The following is an 18,945-nucleotide window of genomic DNA, read 5'->3' as shown; positions in this document are numbered from 1 at the left end:
CTACAAAATATTACGCTAAGAAGCATATTGTGACGTTCTGAAAAAGGCAAAATAGGAACAGAAATGTGACCAGCAGTTGCCTGGAGGGGAGCGGACCTTAGGAGCATGGAGGAATGTGGCGCTGGTGGAGCTTACCTAACTGCACAGAACTACACACCAAACCCGAATTTGAGAACCCATTGTTTAGGGTACCTGTGGGGTAATGGGCACTCTCGTGTATGAATATAAACTGGTACAAACCCTATAAAGGGCAGCCTGGCACCATCTACCAAAATTAAAATTTGTAAATCCTTTGACTCTGCAAAAAACGATTCTTACCTGGTACTTTTTTGAGGAAGATTACCCTCAGCTAACTGCTGCCAATCCTCTTTTTGCTGAGGAAGACTGGCCCTGAGCTAACATCTGTGCCCATCCTCCTCTACTTTATATGTGGGATGCCTACCACAGCATGGCTTGCCAAGCAGTGCCATGTCCACATCTGGGATCCGAACTGGTGAACTCTGGGCTGCTGAAGTGGAATGTGCGCACTTACTCACTGGACCACCAGGCCGGCCCCAGTACTTGCTTATCTGTATGCATACTTGAGGTTATTAACACCTTCTCATCTATGTAATAGTATGTACAGTGTATGAAGTTTTGGTTAAAAAAAGGGGAAAGAAAATAACTATAGTCAGATTTGCTTGTAAGCTTTAAGAAACTAGACATACAAGAAACTGATAGCAGTGATGATGGGGGTGGGGGTGAGAATTAGGCAGATTGGGAAGAACGGATGTTGTCATCGAAAGGGAGCAAAGTGTGTGGCCCCAAGAGCCCACAGCTGCTTGGTTGTTTCTGACCCCTGTAGTTTCGTACCGACTTGTTCAGGGACTGACTGGGGAAAAGCTGCTAAGAGCTGTTGGTAGGTGCTGCGTGAAAAGCCGAGAAACCAGACCCTAAGGAAGTTAATGCTGAGCCGAGGCCGAGGCCGAGGAGCTTCCAGCGCGGCTGACAGCACAGCCCTCCAATCCCACTCCAGAGAGCTAAATACCACGAAGCTGGCCCACCTCCAAGCGGGCAGAATAAAAGACACACAGGAAACGGATCAGTTATTTAATCAGGTTCTTTGCAAGAAATTTAGAACACCAATTTGTGAGGATAAACTCCATTTGTGAGAGCAAACACGGACCGGAGGTAGCCCTGGAGCTGAGGAACGGCTTTGATCTTTGGCAGAATTTGTGAGTCCACAGCTTTCTGATCAACTTTGCGCTGCTCTGTAACCTCGTATTTCTAAAGAAAGAGAAAAGCACTTAAAAGTACGGCACAAATACCACACTCCACCATCAACTAAGGAGTCCTATCTCACAAGGACCCAATCCTCAGACTATTCAGAAGGCAATTCTGGTAATCCTTTCCTTAGAGGACTGTGCAATACGATGTTCGTAATATAATAAAAATAAGAGCTTTCCTTTTTGTTTACTTTAATACACATCAAGAACGTAGGAGGATTCCCAAACAGAACAGAGGCAATAATTCAGAGTTCCACCAAATCCTCGGGATGCTCAATTGAGCTCCCAGCTGCCATTAGAGAACTAGCGAATTTAGCAGAATCTGGAACAGTCTTATTCCCCAGATATTCTTTGTTATTTACAACTTTTATTTAAACTCTTAACCTTCTTTCTTTTTTTTTTTTTTGAGGAAAATTAGCCCTGAGCTAACATCCATGCCCGTCTTCCTCTACTTTCTATGTGAGATGCCTACCACAGCATGGCTTGCCAAGCAGTGCCATGTCCACACCCGGGATCTGAACGGGCAAACCCCGGGCCGGCCCCAACCTTATTTAATTTCACTCCCAAGTAGGGATTCAGAGCTATTGGCGTTGAACACGGAAGCAGAAGCTCACCTCCTTCTCTGTGTCGAAGATCTCGCCTTCCTGGTGTCTGGGCTTACGCAGCTGCTTCTTCTTGAAGTAAGCGTCAGTGAGGTGTTTTGGGATTTTCACACCACTGATATCAATTTTGGTGGAGGTGGCGATGACAAATTTCTGGTGTGTTCTACGCAGAGGAACTCTATTGAGGACCAGGGGTCCTAAGGAAAAAAATCAAACTAGTGAGGGAAAGTGGAAGCAAAGATTTAAGAACTGACTTTGGTGATTTAATTTCTAATTTCTCTCTGGATCTGAAGAAATTTCCAAGCGCTCTTCCTACTGCCAGCATCGACCCTTCCCAGATCTCAGTTTGTCCAAGGTTTTTCCACCCTCAAATCTCCAGTCACCAAGGTTGGGAGACAGCCTACTCATGGAGACAAGCTGCTCAAACTCACAAGTCCCTGGTGACAAAATTAAACTGAGCACAGCTTTCTGGAGCAAACAGTTCACTTTTCACCTCTTCAAGAATTTCATCCTGGTGCACCAATTCCAGGTCTTATGCAGGACGCATTCCTTGGGGGGCTGGGAGCCAACCACTCTGCATTTTAAGTGGCAGTTACTTGGTGACATGTTGCCACACAAAATGTCAAATACCTGCTTCCTCAGACCTCATGAGTACGTAAGGCAATGAAATGGGGTGCAGAATCTCATGGCACTGAAGTTTCCATGTAGGTGTGAGCAACGGTGTACACTACAAGCATTTAAAAACGTTTTAAGTTTCAGAGAATAGAAAATCCAAGATTTTCTTACCAGTGACAAGCAGCAAGCCACTGCCCAGCTGCTTCAGGAAAACCACCCTCTGTAAATTAAACAGAAACGCTAAACGTTTGTGCAATTAGAAACCGACTTCTAAATTAATCAAATCACAGGCTTCTAAATTAGGTAAAGGAAGTTTCTACATATGTATATACACAGCAGCTCTGGAAGCAACTATACCATTTTTAAATACTGACAGGGGTGACCCTAGGATATGAGCAGTGCAGTCATGCACCGCCTAATGTTCCAGTCAACGAGGGTCTACATACACGATGGTGATCCCATAAGATTCGTATCACATAGCCCTGGTGTGTGGTAGGCTATACCATCTAGGTTTGTGTAAGTACACTCTGTGATGTTCGCACAACAAAATAACCTAACGATGCATTTCTTAGAATGTATCCTTGTCGTTAAGCAACATATGACATTTGTGTGTTTGTTTTTTTTAATGAGCAGCCACCACTTTTAACAATAAAGAAAATTAACATCCTTTTAACTCAATAATTCCATCTGTGCACATCTATCCTAAGAAAGTAACTCAAATATATCACTATTTGTGGGTACAGGGGTATATGAACCAGCTACAAGTAATATCACCAACAGCAGGAAATGGTAAATTATTATATATTATGGACTAAACATGTTATGCTAACAACTGAGTTGTGGGTGCTGTTAGGGGTCATCTCCCCCCACCCCCACGGCAGTTAACAGTAAAAGAAATCCTACCCAGAGGGCAAACACATCACGACCCAACACTTCAGACACTTCAAGGGAAGCTCCGCAGGCTGAAGTGTTCTGCTCACCTTGCCTCTGTGGCGCCCAGTGAGGATGATCAGAATGGTCCCAGGCGTGATGCTGGCTCGCAGTTTCCTCACATGCTGACTGAAGGGTTTTTTGCCGTGACTCAAAAGCTTTCGAGGCACATCTTCAGTAGGATAATATCTAGGCTGGAGAGAGTCCATAGGTCCAATTTAATTAAGTTAATCAGATCAGTAGAGCTGGCCATGCTGGTGGTACCTTTACCACAGCCTTTTTACTTATTTGAAATGCTTTATTTACACAATTGAATTTTCATTTCTCCTGAAGATTCACATTGCTGCTTATCCTTCACATGCAAATCAGAGGATGGAATCCATTCATTTGAAGGATTGAATTGCTGTGTGTTCAAGCAAAGATGGAAGGCACCAAACAAGCTTCCTTTGTAAATTTGGGATAACACCAAATTTTAGAGATTACATGGCAAGCTATCACTACACACTGTCAGGTAGCAGTGATTCTCAAGCTTTTCTGGGGTCCCCAATCTCTAATGTAAATTCTACTTCTCCAGAAAACCCTATGTCTGAAACACATCTTGCATATTATGGAGGAGGCCTGGCTTGTTTTCCAATTCAAATTAAGCGTGTTCATATCCTTCATATTAACACACATTACTCCCATTTTATCCACAAAGGAAAACGTACTGTACAAAAACACAGACGTCAGTTTACATCAGGATTGCCAGTTCACTGACTCTAAAAATAAGACCCCACGCACGGACTATTAAGAATATGACAACTCACAGTAACATATTTCTAACCACGCTGTTATCATTTTAGCAGACAGTCTTGCTTTCATCACAAACATTAATAGTGATCACTGCTCTAGTGGATGCATGTTCTACAGGCCTGGCAGCATCCGAGGCTCTATGCATTATTGCATTTCACTCTCACAAAAACCCCAAGAACCAGACTGATTCCTGTTTGACAGCTGAAGAAACTAAAGCACCGAAGAGTAACTCTGCTTGAGATCTAACAGTAGATGTGAAAGCCAAGTGGCAAATCAGAACCCTTCATCTTCCACCAGGAACTGTCCGGTCAACAAACTTCTAAAACCTGAGTACACGAAATAATCCCCAGGATTCAGTTTCAACTAAACATCCAATTTACAGTCTCCTCCAAATCTTACCATTTTGCGAAGTTTAACCACTCGGGTACCACCGTTCTTGTCACCACCAACTGGTTTTGTGACAGTAGCAAGGACCTTCTCCTTCTTTTTCCTTTCGATCTATCAGGACATAAATGCGTCAAAAAGTCAGAGGCAGACAGAAATTTTAAGGGTAAGACATAATGGTTAGCGGCCCCCCTCATCCCTTACCCTGGATTTAGCCGCTGAGTACTTCCTCTTGTACATGGCCTTCCTGGAATACATGGCGGATCGGGAATATCTGCCAATTCCTCTGACTAGGACAGGGTTTCGGCTGCAGTGGGGCTTTCCCTTCTTAGGCGTCTTGGCCTTGACGTTAGCCTTCTTAGCCTTGACATTAGCCTTCTTGGCCTTGACGTTAGCCTTCTTAACCTTGCCACCAGCATCAGCCTTCTTGGCTGCAGGTTTCTTCTCCTTGGTACCCGGCTTCTCGGCTTTTTCACCCGCCATCTACAAATACATACATTAAAAAAAAAAGACATTCCACCAATTATCCCACAAGGTAGGAGCTACACTGCACACTAAAGGCTTCCCAGGCAGGCCCTCAACCTCCCTCTCCAAAGCTGTAACATCCTTCTCACCCCTCCTCCCTACGGTTAAGTCTTCCTCCAAAACCCCACACATCCACAGTTGAACGCTCACAATGAATTTTGAGGTTGTCTCCATACACGATGAGCTTTTTGAATCTCTGAAAATATCTTAACCCTGTGTGGTGTCCGCTAAGTATTTAGTAGTCACAGTCCCTATTTCATCATTCCTGTTTCGCGAATTAGAAATCTCAGAGCCGAGGAAATCTGCAGCCAGGAAGCAGCGAGGCTGGAACCTGAAACCGTTTGCTTCCCGGGCTTTTGCTCTTTTCAGACCACCGTCTCATTCCACAAACGCGGCTCCGGAGAGGACACACACACACACAGCTCACACTCAGCCCCGACTCAAAGCCCAAGAGACGACTTCCGGTCGGGAAAGCGGCATCTGGCCGCAGCCCCACATCCCAACGTGGCTTAGACAAGCACAGAGGCGTCTCTGGACCCCGGCGCCGGCCGGAGTGCGCGCCGGCGCCGTGACCCCTGCGGCCCCACTAACCCGCTACGGATCCCCGGAGGGGCCCCGTTCCTCCAGCCCGGGAGGGTGGCGAGCTGCAGGAGCCCCGGAGCCTCTTCGGCATTCCACCTCACCCTCTTCGTGCCCCACTGCAAACCCAAGCGAGAGAAATGAAGCGTCTGGGATGCCTCTCAGCTGGCCCCGAGCATGTGCGACCCCAGCAGATGTCGACTTGAAACCCTCCTGGTTCGGATGGCGAAGGATTGGGGTGCTGAAATCGAGTCTTGCAGAAAGGCACCGCCATTCTTACCTTGCAAGATGGGAAAGAGAACTAAGGCCCCGGCTTCCGGTCTATAAGCCATCACGGGAAGGGTCGAGTCTCACTTCCTTCCGGATCCGGGGCATCATGGGAAGTGTAGTTTTCCCTCTTTTGCAAGTGCTGGTAGCTATTTTTCCTAATAAGAGTGAAAGTGAAGAACACTTTGTCTGAAAATGTTTCATTTTATAGACCAATAAAATTTTCAAAGTACTTTTGGTAACGGACATGAAGTTGTAAGTTTTTATTTTGCTTACTAAGGACGTTAGAAAGCCCTACCTTTTCAACATAAGAAAGGATAGCTAGATGAAGGACCTAATCCCAAGTAATGTGAAATCTTTCCTCCAAAAGGCACAATGGGTTTAATGCCTGTATCCTCTAATCATGCTGTAGACTCTGCTCAATGGCAGAGGGTCAGAAAGGGCAGAATTTAAAATGAGTAACGTATATTCCTGCTCTCGAAAAACACACATTAAAGGGGAAAAAAAAGAGAGAAAATGAATAATTATGGATTACTTCTTCCGGGAGATTTAGTGAAGTTTTGTGGAAGAGTTGGTTTTGTGTTGGATTTGAAAGAATAAATACAAACTTGAAAGATGAATGTGGCAATTGGAACACTAATTATAAGAGGCATGGAGGCATATAAGAACATGATTGTTCATCCCTCTACAACCAATTCTGGCCACTTTGTACTCCATTTCTTAATTTCTAAAATGAGCATAACAATAGTACCTACCTCATAGAGTTGTTGGGAAGATTAAACAAATTAACATACACAAAATCACTAAGAACAATATTTGATGCATGGTAAGAGCTAGATAAATGTTAGTTCTTTTTACCATCACCACCACAACCGTCACCAGCATCATGTCAGCATAGTCGTTGTTGACGACATCCTACTATGTACCAGGTATTCTGCTAAAGTTTATGCATCAGGGATAATAAGAACAATATTGTATGCTGTGTGTCTAGAAATGTGCTATGTGCTTTGCTTTATCTCATTTAATTCTCTCAACAACCTATGAAGGATACTATTATGAGGAAGCTGGGGCTCAAAGAGTTAAGAAATTTGTTCATAACATGATCTGATTTCAAAGATTACACTGTTAAGCTCCAGCCTGTAAAGATTAAAGAGATGACTAAAAAAGATAAGAGAGTTCTTTGCTCATATTAGAATTAAAAGTAAGAATAGTTATTATCTTTTGCAAAATAAACAAAACAGTGTATCATAATTTTTTACTGCACCGAAGCCCTTATGGCAACATGTACACATCGTGACACCTTGGCTTGAGTTTTCCATTCTCTTCCACTTGCTTGTTGTTGGTACCTAGAACTTTTCACCTCGATTTTCTTCAGATCCAAACCAGCTGTTTTGTGGCTGTGTCCTTGAGAATCATGTAGCCTTTTCCTGGTTCTGGTTGAGTGAAGATACAAAAATAGTGATCAGATGCCTCTGAAGGCCTCAGAGATTTCAGTGGAACCCTTCAGACTACCGTGGGTTCAGAGTTGCTATACCTGCTGAAACATGTAGTTTCTAAAGTGTCTGCCTTCCATACAAATTAAGGATGAGTGTGATCCTAATAGGCTGCACTTTATGCCAGTTTATGATTATTCACTGTCCAGGCATGTAATATTCTCAAGGAGAAGCTTGGGCACTGCTTTTTTTTTTAAAAAAAAAAAAAGGAATGGAAATGTCAGCAGCTTTATTTGTTCAGCTTCCTGAGAAAAACACCTCTTAGAAACTGCTACTTCAGAAAATGTGTCAGAATGAATAAAGAGCAGAGTTGCTTACCTAAGCCTCTCAAAATTAGAATTTCAGAGACTTTCACCTAGTAAATGCCCCAAAATATTTGTTAAATGACCTGCCATTGCAATAAAAACGTAAATCAACCCCCTCTTGTGTTTTGTTGTGGTATTGCAAAACTTGCTGTTCATCGCTTGGGCAAAGCATCATCAATATATTAGTTGTCAAGTAAACGTTATTGTGAAGCTCCTGGTCTTGCCATCTATAAAATGCTCTTGAATTGGTGCAGTGCTTTATTCATTACAAAGCAGATATTTTTGCAGATACTAAATCATTTTAAGCCTCAGGACAACCTCCCTGTGAATAGGAATTTAAGATAAAAGAACTGAAATTCGATCATAATAAAGGACGTATCCAAGGTCACACATACACTTACATTGAATCATACCTCTCTGTGCCACAGAAAGAAAGCCAGCAGGAAGTTGTGCTACAGAAAGGTTACTGCCCTTGCAGTCTGGGGATCACTTGCTATGTGATCTTGTGATAAGCCTCTGCACATGAGTTTCTTATTTATAAAATGGGAATGACATTGACAATATTTTTTTCACAATTCTTTTAATTTAGTTATTTTATTGAGGTCATATTGGCTTATAATATTGTGTAATTTCAGGTGTACGTTAGTACATATCAGTTTCTGTATAGACCGCATCATGTTCATCACCAATAGTCTAGTTCTTTTTGTTTGTTGTTGTTGTTGTTTTTAAGATTTTTTTATTTTTTCCTTTTTCTCTCCAAAGCCCCCCGGTACATAGTTGTGTATTCTTCGTTGTGGGTTCTTCTAGTTGTGGCATGTGGGACGCTGCCTCAGCTTGGTCTGATGAGCAGTGCCATGTCCGCGCCCAGGATTCGAACCAACGAAACACTGGGCCGCCTGCAGCGGAGAGCGCGAACTTAACCACTCGGCCACGGGGCCAGCCCCTGTTGTTGTTGTTTTTGTTTTTGAGGAAGATTAGCCCTCAGCTAACTACTGCCAGTCCTCCTCTTTTTGCTGAGGAAGCCTGGCTCTGAGCTAACATCCGTGCCCATCTTCCTCTAGTTTATATGTGGGACACCGACCACAGCATGGCTGCCAAGCAGTGCCATGTCCGCACCCGGGATCCGAACCAGCGAACCCCGGGCCGCCGAGAAGCGGAACATGCGCACTTAACCGCTGCGCCACCGGGCCAGCCCCACCAATAGTCTAGTTTTTATCTGTCACCATACACATGTGCCCCTTTACCCCTTTCGCCCTTCTCCTCACTCCCTTCCCCCCTGGTAACCACTGATCTGTTCTCCTTATCCATGTGTTTCTTTATCTTTCACATATGAGTGAAATCATACGGTATTTGTCTTTCTCTGTCTGGCTTACCTCACTTAACCTAATACCCTCAAGGTCCATTCATGTTGTTGCAAATGGCATGATTTTTTTTTTAATCGCTGAGTAGTATTCCATTGTATATATATATATACCACATCTTCTTCACCCATTCATTGTTGACGGGCATTTGGGTTGCTTCCACCTCTTGACTAACGTGAATAATGCTGCAATGAACATAGGGATTCATACATCCCTTTGAATTATTATTATTATTTTTTTTTTGAGGAAGATCAGCCCTGAGCTAACATCTGCCACCAATCCTCCTCTTTTTGCTGAGGAAGGCAGGCCCTGTGCTAACATCCGTGCCCATCTTCCTCCACTTTATATGTGGGACGCCTACCATGGCATGGCTTGTGAAGTGGTGCCATGTCCGCACCCAGGATCTGAACCGGCGAACCCCAGGCCGCTGAAGGGGAATGTGTGCACTTAACCGCTGCGCCACCTGGCCGGCCCCCTCTTTGAATTATTGATTTCATGTTCTTTGGATGAACGCCCAGTAGTAGGATAGCTGGATCATATGGTGTTTCTATTTTTAATTTTTTTTTAAAGTTTGGCACCTGAGCTAACATCCATTGCCAATCTTTTCTTCTCCTTCTTCTTCTTCTTCTTCTCCCCAAAGCCCCCCAGTACATAGCTGTACATTCTAGTTGTAGGTCCTTCTGGTTGTGCTATGTGGGATGCCGCCTCAGCATGGCTTGATGAGCGGTGCCATGTCTGCACCCAGGATCCGATCTGGTGAAACCCTGGGCCACTGAAGCGGAGTGCGTGAACTTAACCACTCGGCCACGGGGCTGGCCCCTATTTTTAATTTTTTGAGACATCTTCATACTGTTTTCTGTAGTTGTTGCACCAGTTTGCATTCCCACCAGCAGTGTATGAGGGTTCAATTTCCCCTGCATCTTCTCCAACATTTGTTATTTTTTTGTGTCATTAATTATAGCCATTCTGACAGGTGTAAGGTGATATCTCATTGTAGTCTTGATTTGCATTTCCCTAATAATTAGTGATGTTGAACATCTTTTCATGTGCCTGTTGGCCACCTGCATATCTTCTTTGGAAAAATCTCTGTTCAAGTGTTTTTTTTGTTGTTGTTGTTGAATTGTATGAGTTCTTTATGTATTTTTAGAAATTAACCCCTTGTTGGATCTGTGATTTGCAAATATTTTCTCCCTGTTTGTGGGTTGTTTTTTCACTTTGTTGATGGTTTCCGTTCCCTTGCAGAAACTTCTTAGTCTGATGTAGTCCCATTTGTTTATTTTTTGTTTCCCTTGCCTGAGTAGACATGGTATTCAAAAAGATACTGCTAAGACCCATGTCAAAGAGTGTACTGCCTATATTTTCTTCTAGGAGTTTTATGGTTTCAGGTCTTACATTCAAGTTTTTTTTTTTTTTAAAAGATTTTATTTTTCCTTTTTCTCCCCAAAGCCCCCTGGCTTGATAAGCAGTGCCATGTCCGCACGCAGGATCTGAACTGGCAAAACCCTGGGCTGCTGAAGTGGAGCATGTGAACTTAACCACTCAGCCACAGGGCTGGTGCCATACATTCAAGTTATTAATCCATTTTGAATTAATGTGGGGGTATGGTGTAAGATAATGGTCTACTTTCTTTATTTTGCACGTGGCTGTCAAGTTTTCCCAACAGCATTTATTGAAGAGGCTTTCCAGGGCTGGCCCCGTGGCCGAGTGGTTAAGTTTCTGTGCTCCACTGCAGACGGCCCAGTGTTTCGTTGGTTCAAGTCCTGGGCGTGGACATGGCACTGCTCATCAAACCACGCTGAGGCAGCGTCCCACATGCCACAACGAGAAGGACCCACAACAAAGAATATACAACTATGTACCGGGGGGCTTTGGGGAGAAAAAGGAAAAAAATAAAATCTTAAAAAAAAAAAAAAAGGCTTTCCTTTCTCCTTTGTATGTTCTTGGCTCCTTTGTTGAAGATTAGCTGTCCATAGGCATGTGGTTTTATTTCTGGGCTTTCAGTTCTTTTCTATTGATCTCTGTGTTTGTTTTTCTGTTAGTACCACACTGTTTTGATTACCATAGCTTTGTAGTATATTTTGAAGAGAGAGCTTGTGATACCTCCAGCTTTGTTCTTTTTTCTCAGGATAGCTTTGGTGATATTGACAATATTGATAATACCTCCCTAAGTGTTAATGTTAAGGTCAACATAGTGATTCACTCATTCATTCAATAATTCTCTTGTAAGAAAGTACATGGAAACACTATTTTTAATGTAAAAAAAAAAACCACCCCGGAAATAATCTGAATGTCCAACACAGGAATTGACTAAGAAAATGTATATCCATTCTATAGAATATTATGGAGCTATCAAAGAGAATGGCTTACATCTAAGTGTGCTGTCCAGCACAGTAGCATTAGCCAAATGTGGCTGTAGAGCACTGGAAATGTAGCCAGCTCACACCAATATGCTGTAAGTGTAAAATATACACTGGACTTCAAAGACAATAAGAAAAAAAAAGAATTGTAAGATATCTCATTAATAATTTTTTTTTTTGCTGGGAGAGATTCACCCTGAGCTAACATGTGTTGCCAATCTTCCTCTCTTTTTTCTTCTCCCCAAAGCCTCCGTACATAATTGTACATTACCGTTGTAGGTCCTTCTAGCTCTTCTATGTGAGCCAGTGCCACTGCATGGCTACTGACAGACGAGTGGTGTGGTTCTGCGCCTGGGAACCAAACCCAGGCCGCCGAGGCAGCGAAAGCTCTGAACTGTAACTACTAGGCCATCAGGGCTGGCTCTCAATAATTTTTTATATGTATTGATTACATGTTAAATGATAATATTTTGATATATTGGGTTAAACATATTATTCATACTGACTTCCCCTGTTTTACTTTTTTAAGTGTGAACACTAGAATCTTTAAAGTCACATATATGGTTCACATTATGTCTGTCTTGGACAATCAGTGCTAGTCCAGAGGGATGTCCATTATATATTAAGAGAAAAAGTTCAGTCACAAAGATATGTATCTATATATCTTTGTGATTATATATATGTGTGTATGTATATATATATATACATACACACATACGTATAATATAATAGACACATTATGAACCCATATACACATATTAATATATATACACACATATATACACAATTAATATATATACACATATTAATATATATACACATATTAATAACACATTTAAAAAATAAAATAGAAAAAAATCCCTCTGTATGTTATGTATGTGAGTGAGTGGGTGTAGGATGTGGGTGTGTGTTTGTATACGTATACAAAAAAGTGCGGAAGGATACACACTAAACCATTAACAGTGGTGGGGGCTGGGGTAGAGAAAATGTATACACTGAGGACCAGGGAAAATTCCTGTTTTGATTCAGCCTGTTGCAAGGAACTTGTATTACTTTTGTACTTGAGAAAGAAATTAGAATAAAGTATGTCTAGATGAATATCCTTAAGCTTATTCTATGCCAGGCACTGTGCTAGGCTCTCGGCATATAAAGATGAGGAAGATAATGACTTTCTTTTAAGAGGAGCTCATAATCTAAGGGAAGAGGCAGAACAGTCGATCAACAACGATGTTGAACTGTGCTGGGGGCGGACAGAGGCACGAACAGGCAGCCCCAAAGCATAGGGAGGAGGTCTCTGTTTTATTCTCAGGAACTGGCCCAGGGGTGTGTGCAGAGAATGTTTCCTGGAGGAGCTGACTGAGTTGGAGGTGTATCTTGCTTGACACTTAGTTTTCCGGATGGAGACGAGTTTAAAGGGTATTTCAGACAGAAGGAACTAGATTTTGGAATACAGGGATGCAAGAAACAGCAAGAGGATTTTGGAAACTGCCAGATTATGTGAGGGAACGGGGGGTGAGTGAAGCTGAACAGATAGTCATGGTTCATATTTAGAAGGGTCTGAGGTGCCAATGGAAGGATTTTCATTTAGTGTTAAAGGCTTTGAACCTCCCTCATAGAACAGGAGGATGGCATGATTAGATTTGTATTCTAGAAACATCATTCTAGCTGCAGAGCGTACAGAATGTAGGAAAGACTGGGGAAGCAATGGTTTTGATACTGAACCTCTTAATCTCAAATTCGTCTGCTGGATGTGCAGCTAGCCAAACACTAAGACATCGGTGCTTGGAGATGGAGAAAGGCCCATTCGAGTCGGCCAAGACAGAAGGTGGGAGGATGGGTTCACTCAAATCCGCCTTAACCAGAGAAAAAGAGGGGGGGTTTATAGAGCCAAGGGGCTTGGTAGGATGAGCTTTGGAGAAACAAACCTGATAATCCCCTGGGCAATCTGCAACCGCTGGGGCTGGTCATCCAGCGATTGCAACCTCCCCAAAGGCATTCTCTTTCTTCTGCAAAACAAACTCACAAATCCTTGAGACCCGAGTCATCCCTGAGTTAAACAAGGAAACAGCAAACTGACAAGATTCATCTACACCTGTGTTGGGACAGAGGTCAAAAGGCAACACGTTCTTATTGAATATCTACAGTAACTCTCAGGTACCTTGCTTCAGTTTCTGTATTCAAAGAGCTTAGAGTTTACTTTGGAAAAGAGACAAGTGATAACCAGCACTTACCAAGTGCTTACTTTGCTAGGCACTGTTCTAAATCCTTCACAAACATTAACCCTTTTATTCTTCACAACCTCCCCTATGTGGTAGGTAGTATTTTGATCCCTCCATTTCACAGAGAAGGAAATTGAGACACAGAGGAGTCAAGTAACTTACCTATGGAGACTCAGGCAGGCAGGCTGAGCTTTGGAGATGAAGAATTTAATTCCCATATGATACTGTGTGTTAGATTTATTTTATTTTTTAGATTTATAATGAAGTATGTTCAGTTCCAAGCGAGGATAGGTGTCTTGGAGACCGTCTAACCTAGACTGGGAGAATGAGATAAATCTTCCTATCCCAGAGAAGATGACTTCTAGTTTGAGATCTGAGTCATAGACTAGAGTTCACTATGAGGGGGGATCAGAAAGAACCCTCCAGGGAGAGGGAGAAGATTGTTTACAGACCCTGAGCTGGGAGAGAGCATGGCACATTGAGGGGAACTGCGTCATTCAGCAGAGCTGGGTCATAGAGTGTCGGGAGAGAAGGGGCTGGTGAAACGAGCAGGAACCAGACCAGGTGGCTGTTAAAAAGTTTTTTAACTTCATCCTAAAAGCAATGAGAAGTCATTGAAGTATATTCACTGTAGGGAGTGACTAGTTGTGCATTCTAGATTACTCTGGTTCTTAAGTGGAGAATGGATTGGAAAGGGCAAGCCTGCAGGCTAAAATCAGTTAGGATTCGTTTGAGTCATCCAAGTGGCCAGGATTTAGGGAGAGTGGAAAGAAACAGGCTGGGCAACTGCTTGTTGAATGCCCATGACCTAAATTAAACTGGCATATATTAAAGATAATTTTCGTAAGGATTTTTTTGTAACAAGGCTAAAGCAGCGCACTGTATGAGAGTCCTTTGTATAGAAGTGAGTCGGGGAGCATTGGGAAGAAAAAAACGAGGATTTTGGAGCTACAGAGATGTGGGTTCCAATTCTGGCTTTGCCGCTTACTAGATCTGCAGCCTTTAATGAGTCACACGGGCCTTCATCAGGTAAAAACTCTACCTTCTCACTGTGCTCTGAGCCACCATCATGTCCAGTCTGGCATATTACAGAATTCTAGTATTCCGAACTGGTTTCTCTGTTTCCAGCCTTGCCCCCTTGATCTGATTCCTCACAGAGTATCTAAAGTAATAATTTTAAAACATAGATTATATTTCTCCTCTGCTGAAAATCTTTCAATGGCTTTCCATTTTACCATTCGTTTAAATAGTCTATAGGATTCTACACCATCTCTATCCCTTCCTCACTTCATCTTCTACTACCCTCCCTTTGCCTTTCCCACCTCCTACTGTGCTCCAGCCAGAGATCTCTTCACTGTTCTTCAAATAGTACAGGAGGCAGCCTTTTGCCTCAGGGCCTTTGCACTTACCTCTCCCTGTGCTTGAAATGCTATTCCCCTGAGTTATTCCCACTGATTGCTCCAGCATCAGATCTTTACTCAAATGTTATCCTCAGTGAAGCCTCCTCTAACTACCCTATTGAAAGTGATAACATAAAGGGCTATAGAGAAAACATAAGAAAGGAGGATAAGACTATTGTCTTGAGTATTTTACTTATCTTGATTACTGTAGCTCCTCCCTCTAGAACACAGGCATTTTTGTCTTAATCTAAAACAGTGCCTGGCAGATAGAAAACAATCAACAGATGCTTAATTGTAATGAAAATACAGCGAAACAATTACAAAGCACTTACTAAATAGGCCAGGCCTAGTTCTAAGTATTTTATATATTTAATACCCAGAATAATCCTTTGAAGACAATACAACTACTATATTCATTTTACACAAATGGAGGAATGGATGAAACTGAGGCTCAGAGAAATTAAGCAACTTTCCCAAGGTTGCACAGCTAGTAAGCAGAGCGGCGAGCTGTGGAAGGAAATGAATGAAATTCAGTTTGGCAGCCAGGGATGGAAACTGACACCGTGGAAGCCGATGTATGGGTTCCCGGGGTCGCATACAACACCCAGCGCGCAGCGCACGCCCTGCAGCCAAGGTCTAAAGGAGGACGTCGAGGGTGCTTCGGCAACTGCGCGGCAGCGGCTCCTCCGAGCCACCGAACGGCCGGTACCAGCCGCCGCTCAGTCCCCGGCGGACTGGAAGCAGGAAGTGGCGGCGGGCGTCGCGCAGGGTGACGTCACGGTGGCGCCGGCGGCGAAGGGCGGGGGAGGAGGAGGAGCGAACCGGACTCGGGGGGCGGCTGCACAGTCTCCGGGATCCCCAGGCCTGGAGGGGGGTCTGCGCGCGGCCGGCTGGCTCTGCCCCTCGTCCGGTCCCGAGCGGGCCTCCCTCGGGCCAGCCCGATGTGACGGGGCCCAGCGGAGCCTGAGCAAGGAGCGGGTCCGTCGCGGAGCCGGAGGGCGGGAGGAACATGACATCGCGGAGGTGAGGAGCCCCGAGGGGCCCGGCCCGGGCCTCGGCCCGACCCCCGCCGCCTTCGGTCAGCCCCGCCCGGGAGGGGGCGCCCCGGCCGGGCCTCGGACCCCGCCTGGAGGCAGCGGGGCAGGCCCGCTCCCCACATCCTCGCCCTCCCGGGCCGGGGGCCTGGCGCCACGGCGCCCCCACCCCTCGGGTTCCCATTCATTTCCTGCCTCCCCGAGTTCCGGCTCCCGCAGCCCGGGGGATGCCCGTCGGGACGGGGGCAGGTAGAGCCGCCGCGGGAACGGCGGACGCCAGCGGCCCGGCTCGGCGCCGCATTCCTGACCCATTGCCTCATGAGAATTGCCTCATGGTGATTCCGAAATAACCCCGCTCGCTTGGGGAGGCTCCTCGGCCCGGGACGCGGGAGGGAAAGGGAGGGAGTGGCGCGGGGCCCGGTCCCCGACGGTTTTGCTGCTCGGGGGTCGCTCTCTTCTCGCGCGCTTTTGGGGGCTCCGCTCAGGATCCCTGACCTCTTTCTATGCCTCTTTGCATCTCCTTCCCCCCCACCCCTCACGTGCCAGAAATGGAAAAACTGACTGTATCTGCAGCTATTAGAAGTATTTCCTTCCTCTGCAGTGCTCGCTTTGAGAGATGAGAAAGAAGGGAACTCTATCTCTAGTTATTTAATTCTTCACCACAACCGTAAAAGTCAGGTGACATTAATTACCCCCGTTCTACGGATGTGGAAACTGAGGCTCCGAAGGAACATGCTAGTAAATGACAGGACTTGAACCTTAAGAGTCAGAAGGATTAGTGAATTAATGAGTTCCTTTGAATGTTCAGGGTAATGATACCGCTAATAGCTGACACTTTTTTAGCTCTTACTGTAAGCCAAACATATTTAATCCTCACAAGAACGATATGAGGTCGGTGCTAATTTCCTCGTTCTAAAGATGCGTAAACTGAGTTTCAGAAGTTAGGCAACTTGCCTAGGGTCACTCAGCCAACAAGTGGTGGAGCCAGAATCCCCACTGTCCATCACCATATTGCTATTATTATTTTATAACTATTGCTTATCATTTGTGGGCCTTAATTTTCTTGTTAAACAGTAGTGTGATGTATTGTTTTCAGGTAATGATCCTGCTGTTTTGTGTCCTACTCTTTATATACCATTCACACAGAAGACCCACTGTTTAATCTTTTCCTTAGTTGTCCTGTTATGGTCTCTATATTAGACATTTGAAAAACTATTTCAAGCTATTGGGGTTATTTGAATGAGAGACTTTTTCAAAATATTAGGAATGTCTTCTCAAAATACACCTGCACATTATTCATTCATGGGTCTGGATTGAAAAGAGGGAGAAAAAAGAAAACTGAAAATCCTTAGGAAGTGAGTGACTGGGACAGGTCTGTTGGCAAATGCTTAAGGATCTGAGTAATGTATAACTGCATTTCAGCAGAACAGTATATAGCCTCAAATGTTCTAATTCTTTAAGGAGCTTTTAAATAAAACAGTTGTCTATTCTTTAGTCTGTCAAATAGTCATTGAGCCTTTTGTTCCTTGTGTCTGCTCTTCCAGACAAGTGAGGGTCTGCCTCTTTAGGGGACAGAAAGACTCGGGGCTGGCTGGGGAAGGCACCGGGTGGTAATAGACCCTACATTGTCCAGCTTGTGAGTTCATCAGCCGGGAAGTGTGGATATAGCCAAAGCAGCAAGTGGTAAAGATGACAGCTTGAAATGGAGTAATTTCTCCTCCCCTCCAGCCTCGGTGTTTCTTACTCACCTATTATAGAAAAGAAATGTGTGCTACCCTCAGATTATGAATGTAACACACACAATTGGGGATTATTTATTATCACTTTTCAGATCGTAGGTCTTTTGTATTATTTTTTAACCAGCTTTATGAGGCATAAATGACATGTCATAAGTTGCATATATTTAAGTGCACAATTTGATAAGTTTTGACACGTGTATACACTCGTGATACCGTCGCCACAATCAAGATAATGAACATATCCATCACTGCTTGTGATGTTTCCTTGTGTCCTTTATAATTTCTTCCTGGTTGTGAGGCAACAGCTGTTCTGCTTTTTGTTACTATGCATTAGTTTGTATTTGCTAGAATTTTATATAAATGGAATTTTATGTCTGGCTTCTTATGCTCAGCATAATTATGTTGAGATTCATTCAAGTTGTAGTGGGTGTCAAATAGCTCATTACTTTTTATTGCTTAGTAATATTCCATTGTATGGATGTACCACACGTTATCCATCTACCTGTTCATGGCCGTTTGGGTTGTTTCCAGAGTTTGGCTATCACAGATAAAGCTGTTCTGAATGTTCATGTACAAGTGTTTGTATGGACATAACACTTTCATTTCTCTTTGGTAAACACCTGTCAGTGGTATGGCTGGATCATATGTTAGATGTATATTTAACTTTTTCAGAAATTGCCAAGCTGTTTTCCAAAGTGGTTACACCATGTTCATTCCCACCAGCAGTATATGAGAGTTACAGTTCCTCCACATCCTTGCTGATACTTGGTATGGTCAGTTTTTAAATTTTAGCCATTTTAGTGGGTATGACATGGTATCTCATTATAGTTTTAATTTGTGTTTTGCCTAGTAACTAATAATGTTGATTATTTTTTCACATGCTTATGTTCCATCTGTATATCTTCTTTGGTGACATGTCTATTTGATCAAATATTTTCCTCCTTTTTTGTTTAGTTGTTTGTTTCTTATTGAGATTTGAGGGTTCTTTATTCTGGATACAAGACCTTTATCAGAATTGCAAATATTTTCCCTTGGTCTATAGCTTGTCTTTTCATTTTTTTTCACAGTCTCTTTTGAA

General features: G+C 43.6%; 2 protein-coding genes across 3 annotated transcripts in view; one reads left to right on the top strand and one right to left on the bottom strand.

Annotated features, from left to right (window-relative positions):
* Nucleotides 1–1,075: 1,075 nt before the first annotated feature.
* RPL6 (ribosomal protein L6) lies at nt 1,076–7,469 on the bottom strand. Its single transcript, XM_008529498.2, has 8 exons — nt 7,320–7,469; nt 5,973–6,117; nt 4,793–5,071; nt 4,604–4,702; nt 3,463–3,606; nt 2,654–2,702; nt 1,880–2,064; nt 1,076–1,266 (listed from the first exon to the last, which is right to left on the bottom strand). Exons 3-8 carry the CDS (start codon nt 5,069–5,071, stop codon nt 1,114–1,116), a joined length of 909 nt encoding a protein of 302 aa, XP_008527720.1. The 5' UTR covers nt 5,973–6,117; nt 7,320–7,469; the 3' UTR covers nt 1,076–1,113.
* Nucleotides 7,470–15,861: 8,392 nt separating this feature from the next.
* The window catches only part of PTPN11 (protein tyrosine phosphatase non-receptor type 11), an 86,896-nt gene continuing 83,812 nt past the window's right edge, over nt 15,862–18,945 (top strand). For both annotated transcript variants that reach the window (XM_008529496.2, XM_070627227.1), the window contains exon 1: nt 15,862–16,117. In XM_008529496.2, coding sequence (XP_008527718.1) covers nt 16,104–16,117 — 14 coding nt within the window. In that variant the 5' untranslated portion in view covers nt 15,862–16,103. The remainder of the gene's footprint in view (nt 16,118–18,945) is intronic.

Source organism: Equus przewalskii, chromosome 7 (genome assembly GCF_037783145.1).
Source record: "Equus przewalskii isolate Varuska chromosome 7, EquPr2, whole genome shotgun sequence".
Classification (NCBI taxonomy): domain Eukaryota; kingdom Metazoa; phylum Chordata; class Mammalia; order Perissodactyla; family Equidae; genus Equus; species Equus przewalskii.
Note: the sequence above shows the minus strand (reverse complement) of the source record. Positions and strands in the feature narration are given on the sequence as shown.

Excerpts from the sequence above, each read along its gene's own strand:
- RPL6 (XM_008529498.2), bottom strand. The coding sequence starts at position 5,071 with ATGGCGGGTGAAAAAGCCGAGAAGCCGGGTACCAAGGAGAAGAAACCT. Across the intron at positions 2,065-2,653 it reads TGGCTTGCTGCTTGTCACTG|GACCCCTGGTCCTCAATAGA; the intron begins GTAAGAAAATCT and ends TTTTTTCCTTAG. Across the intron at positions 1,267-1,879 it reads TCTTCGACACAGAGAAGGAG|AAATACGAGGTTACAGAGCA; the intron begins GTGAGCTTCTGC and ends CTCTTTCTTTAG.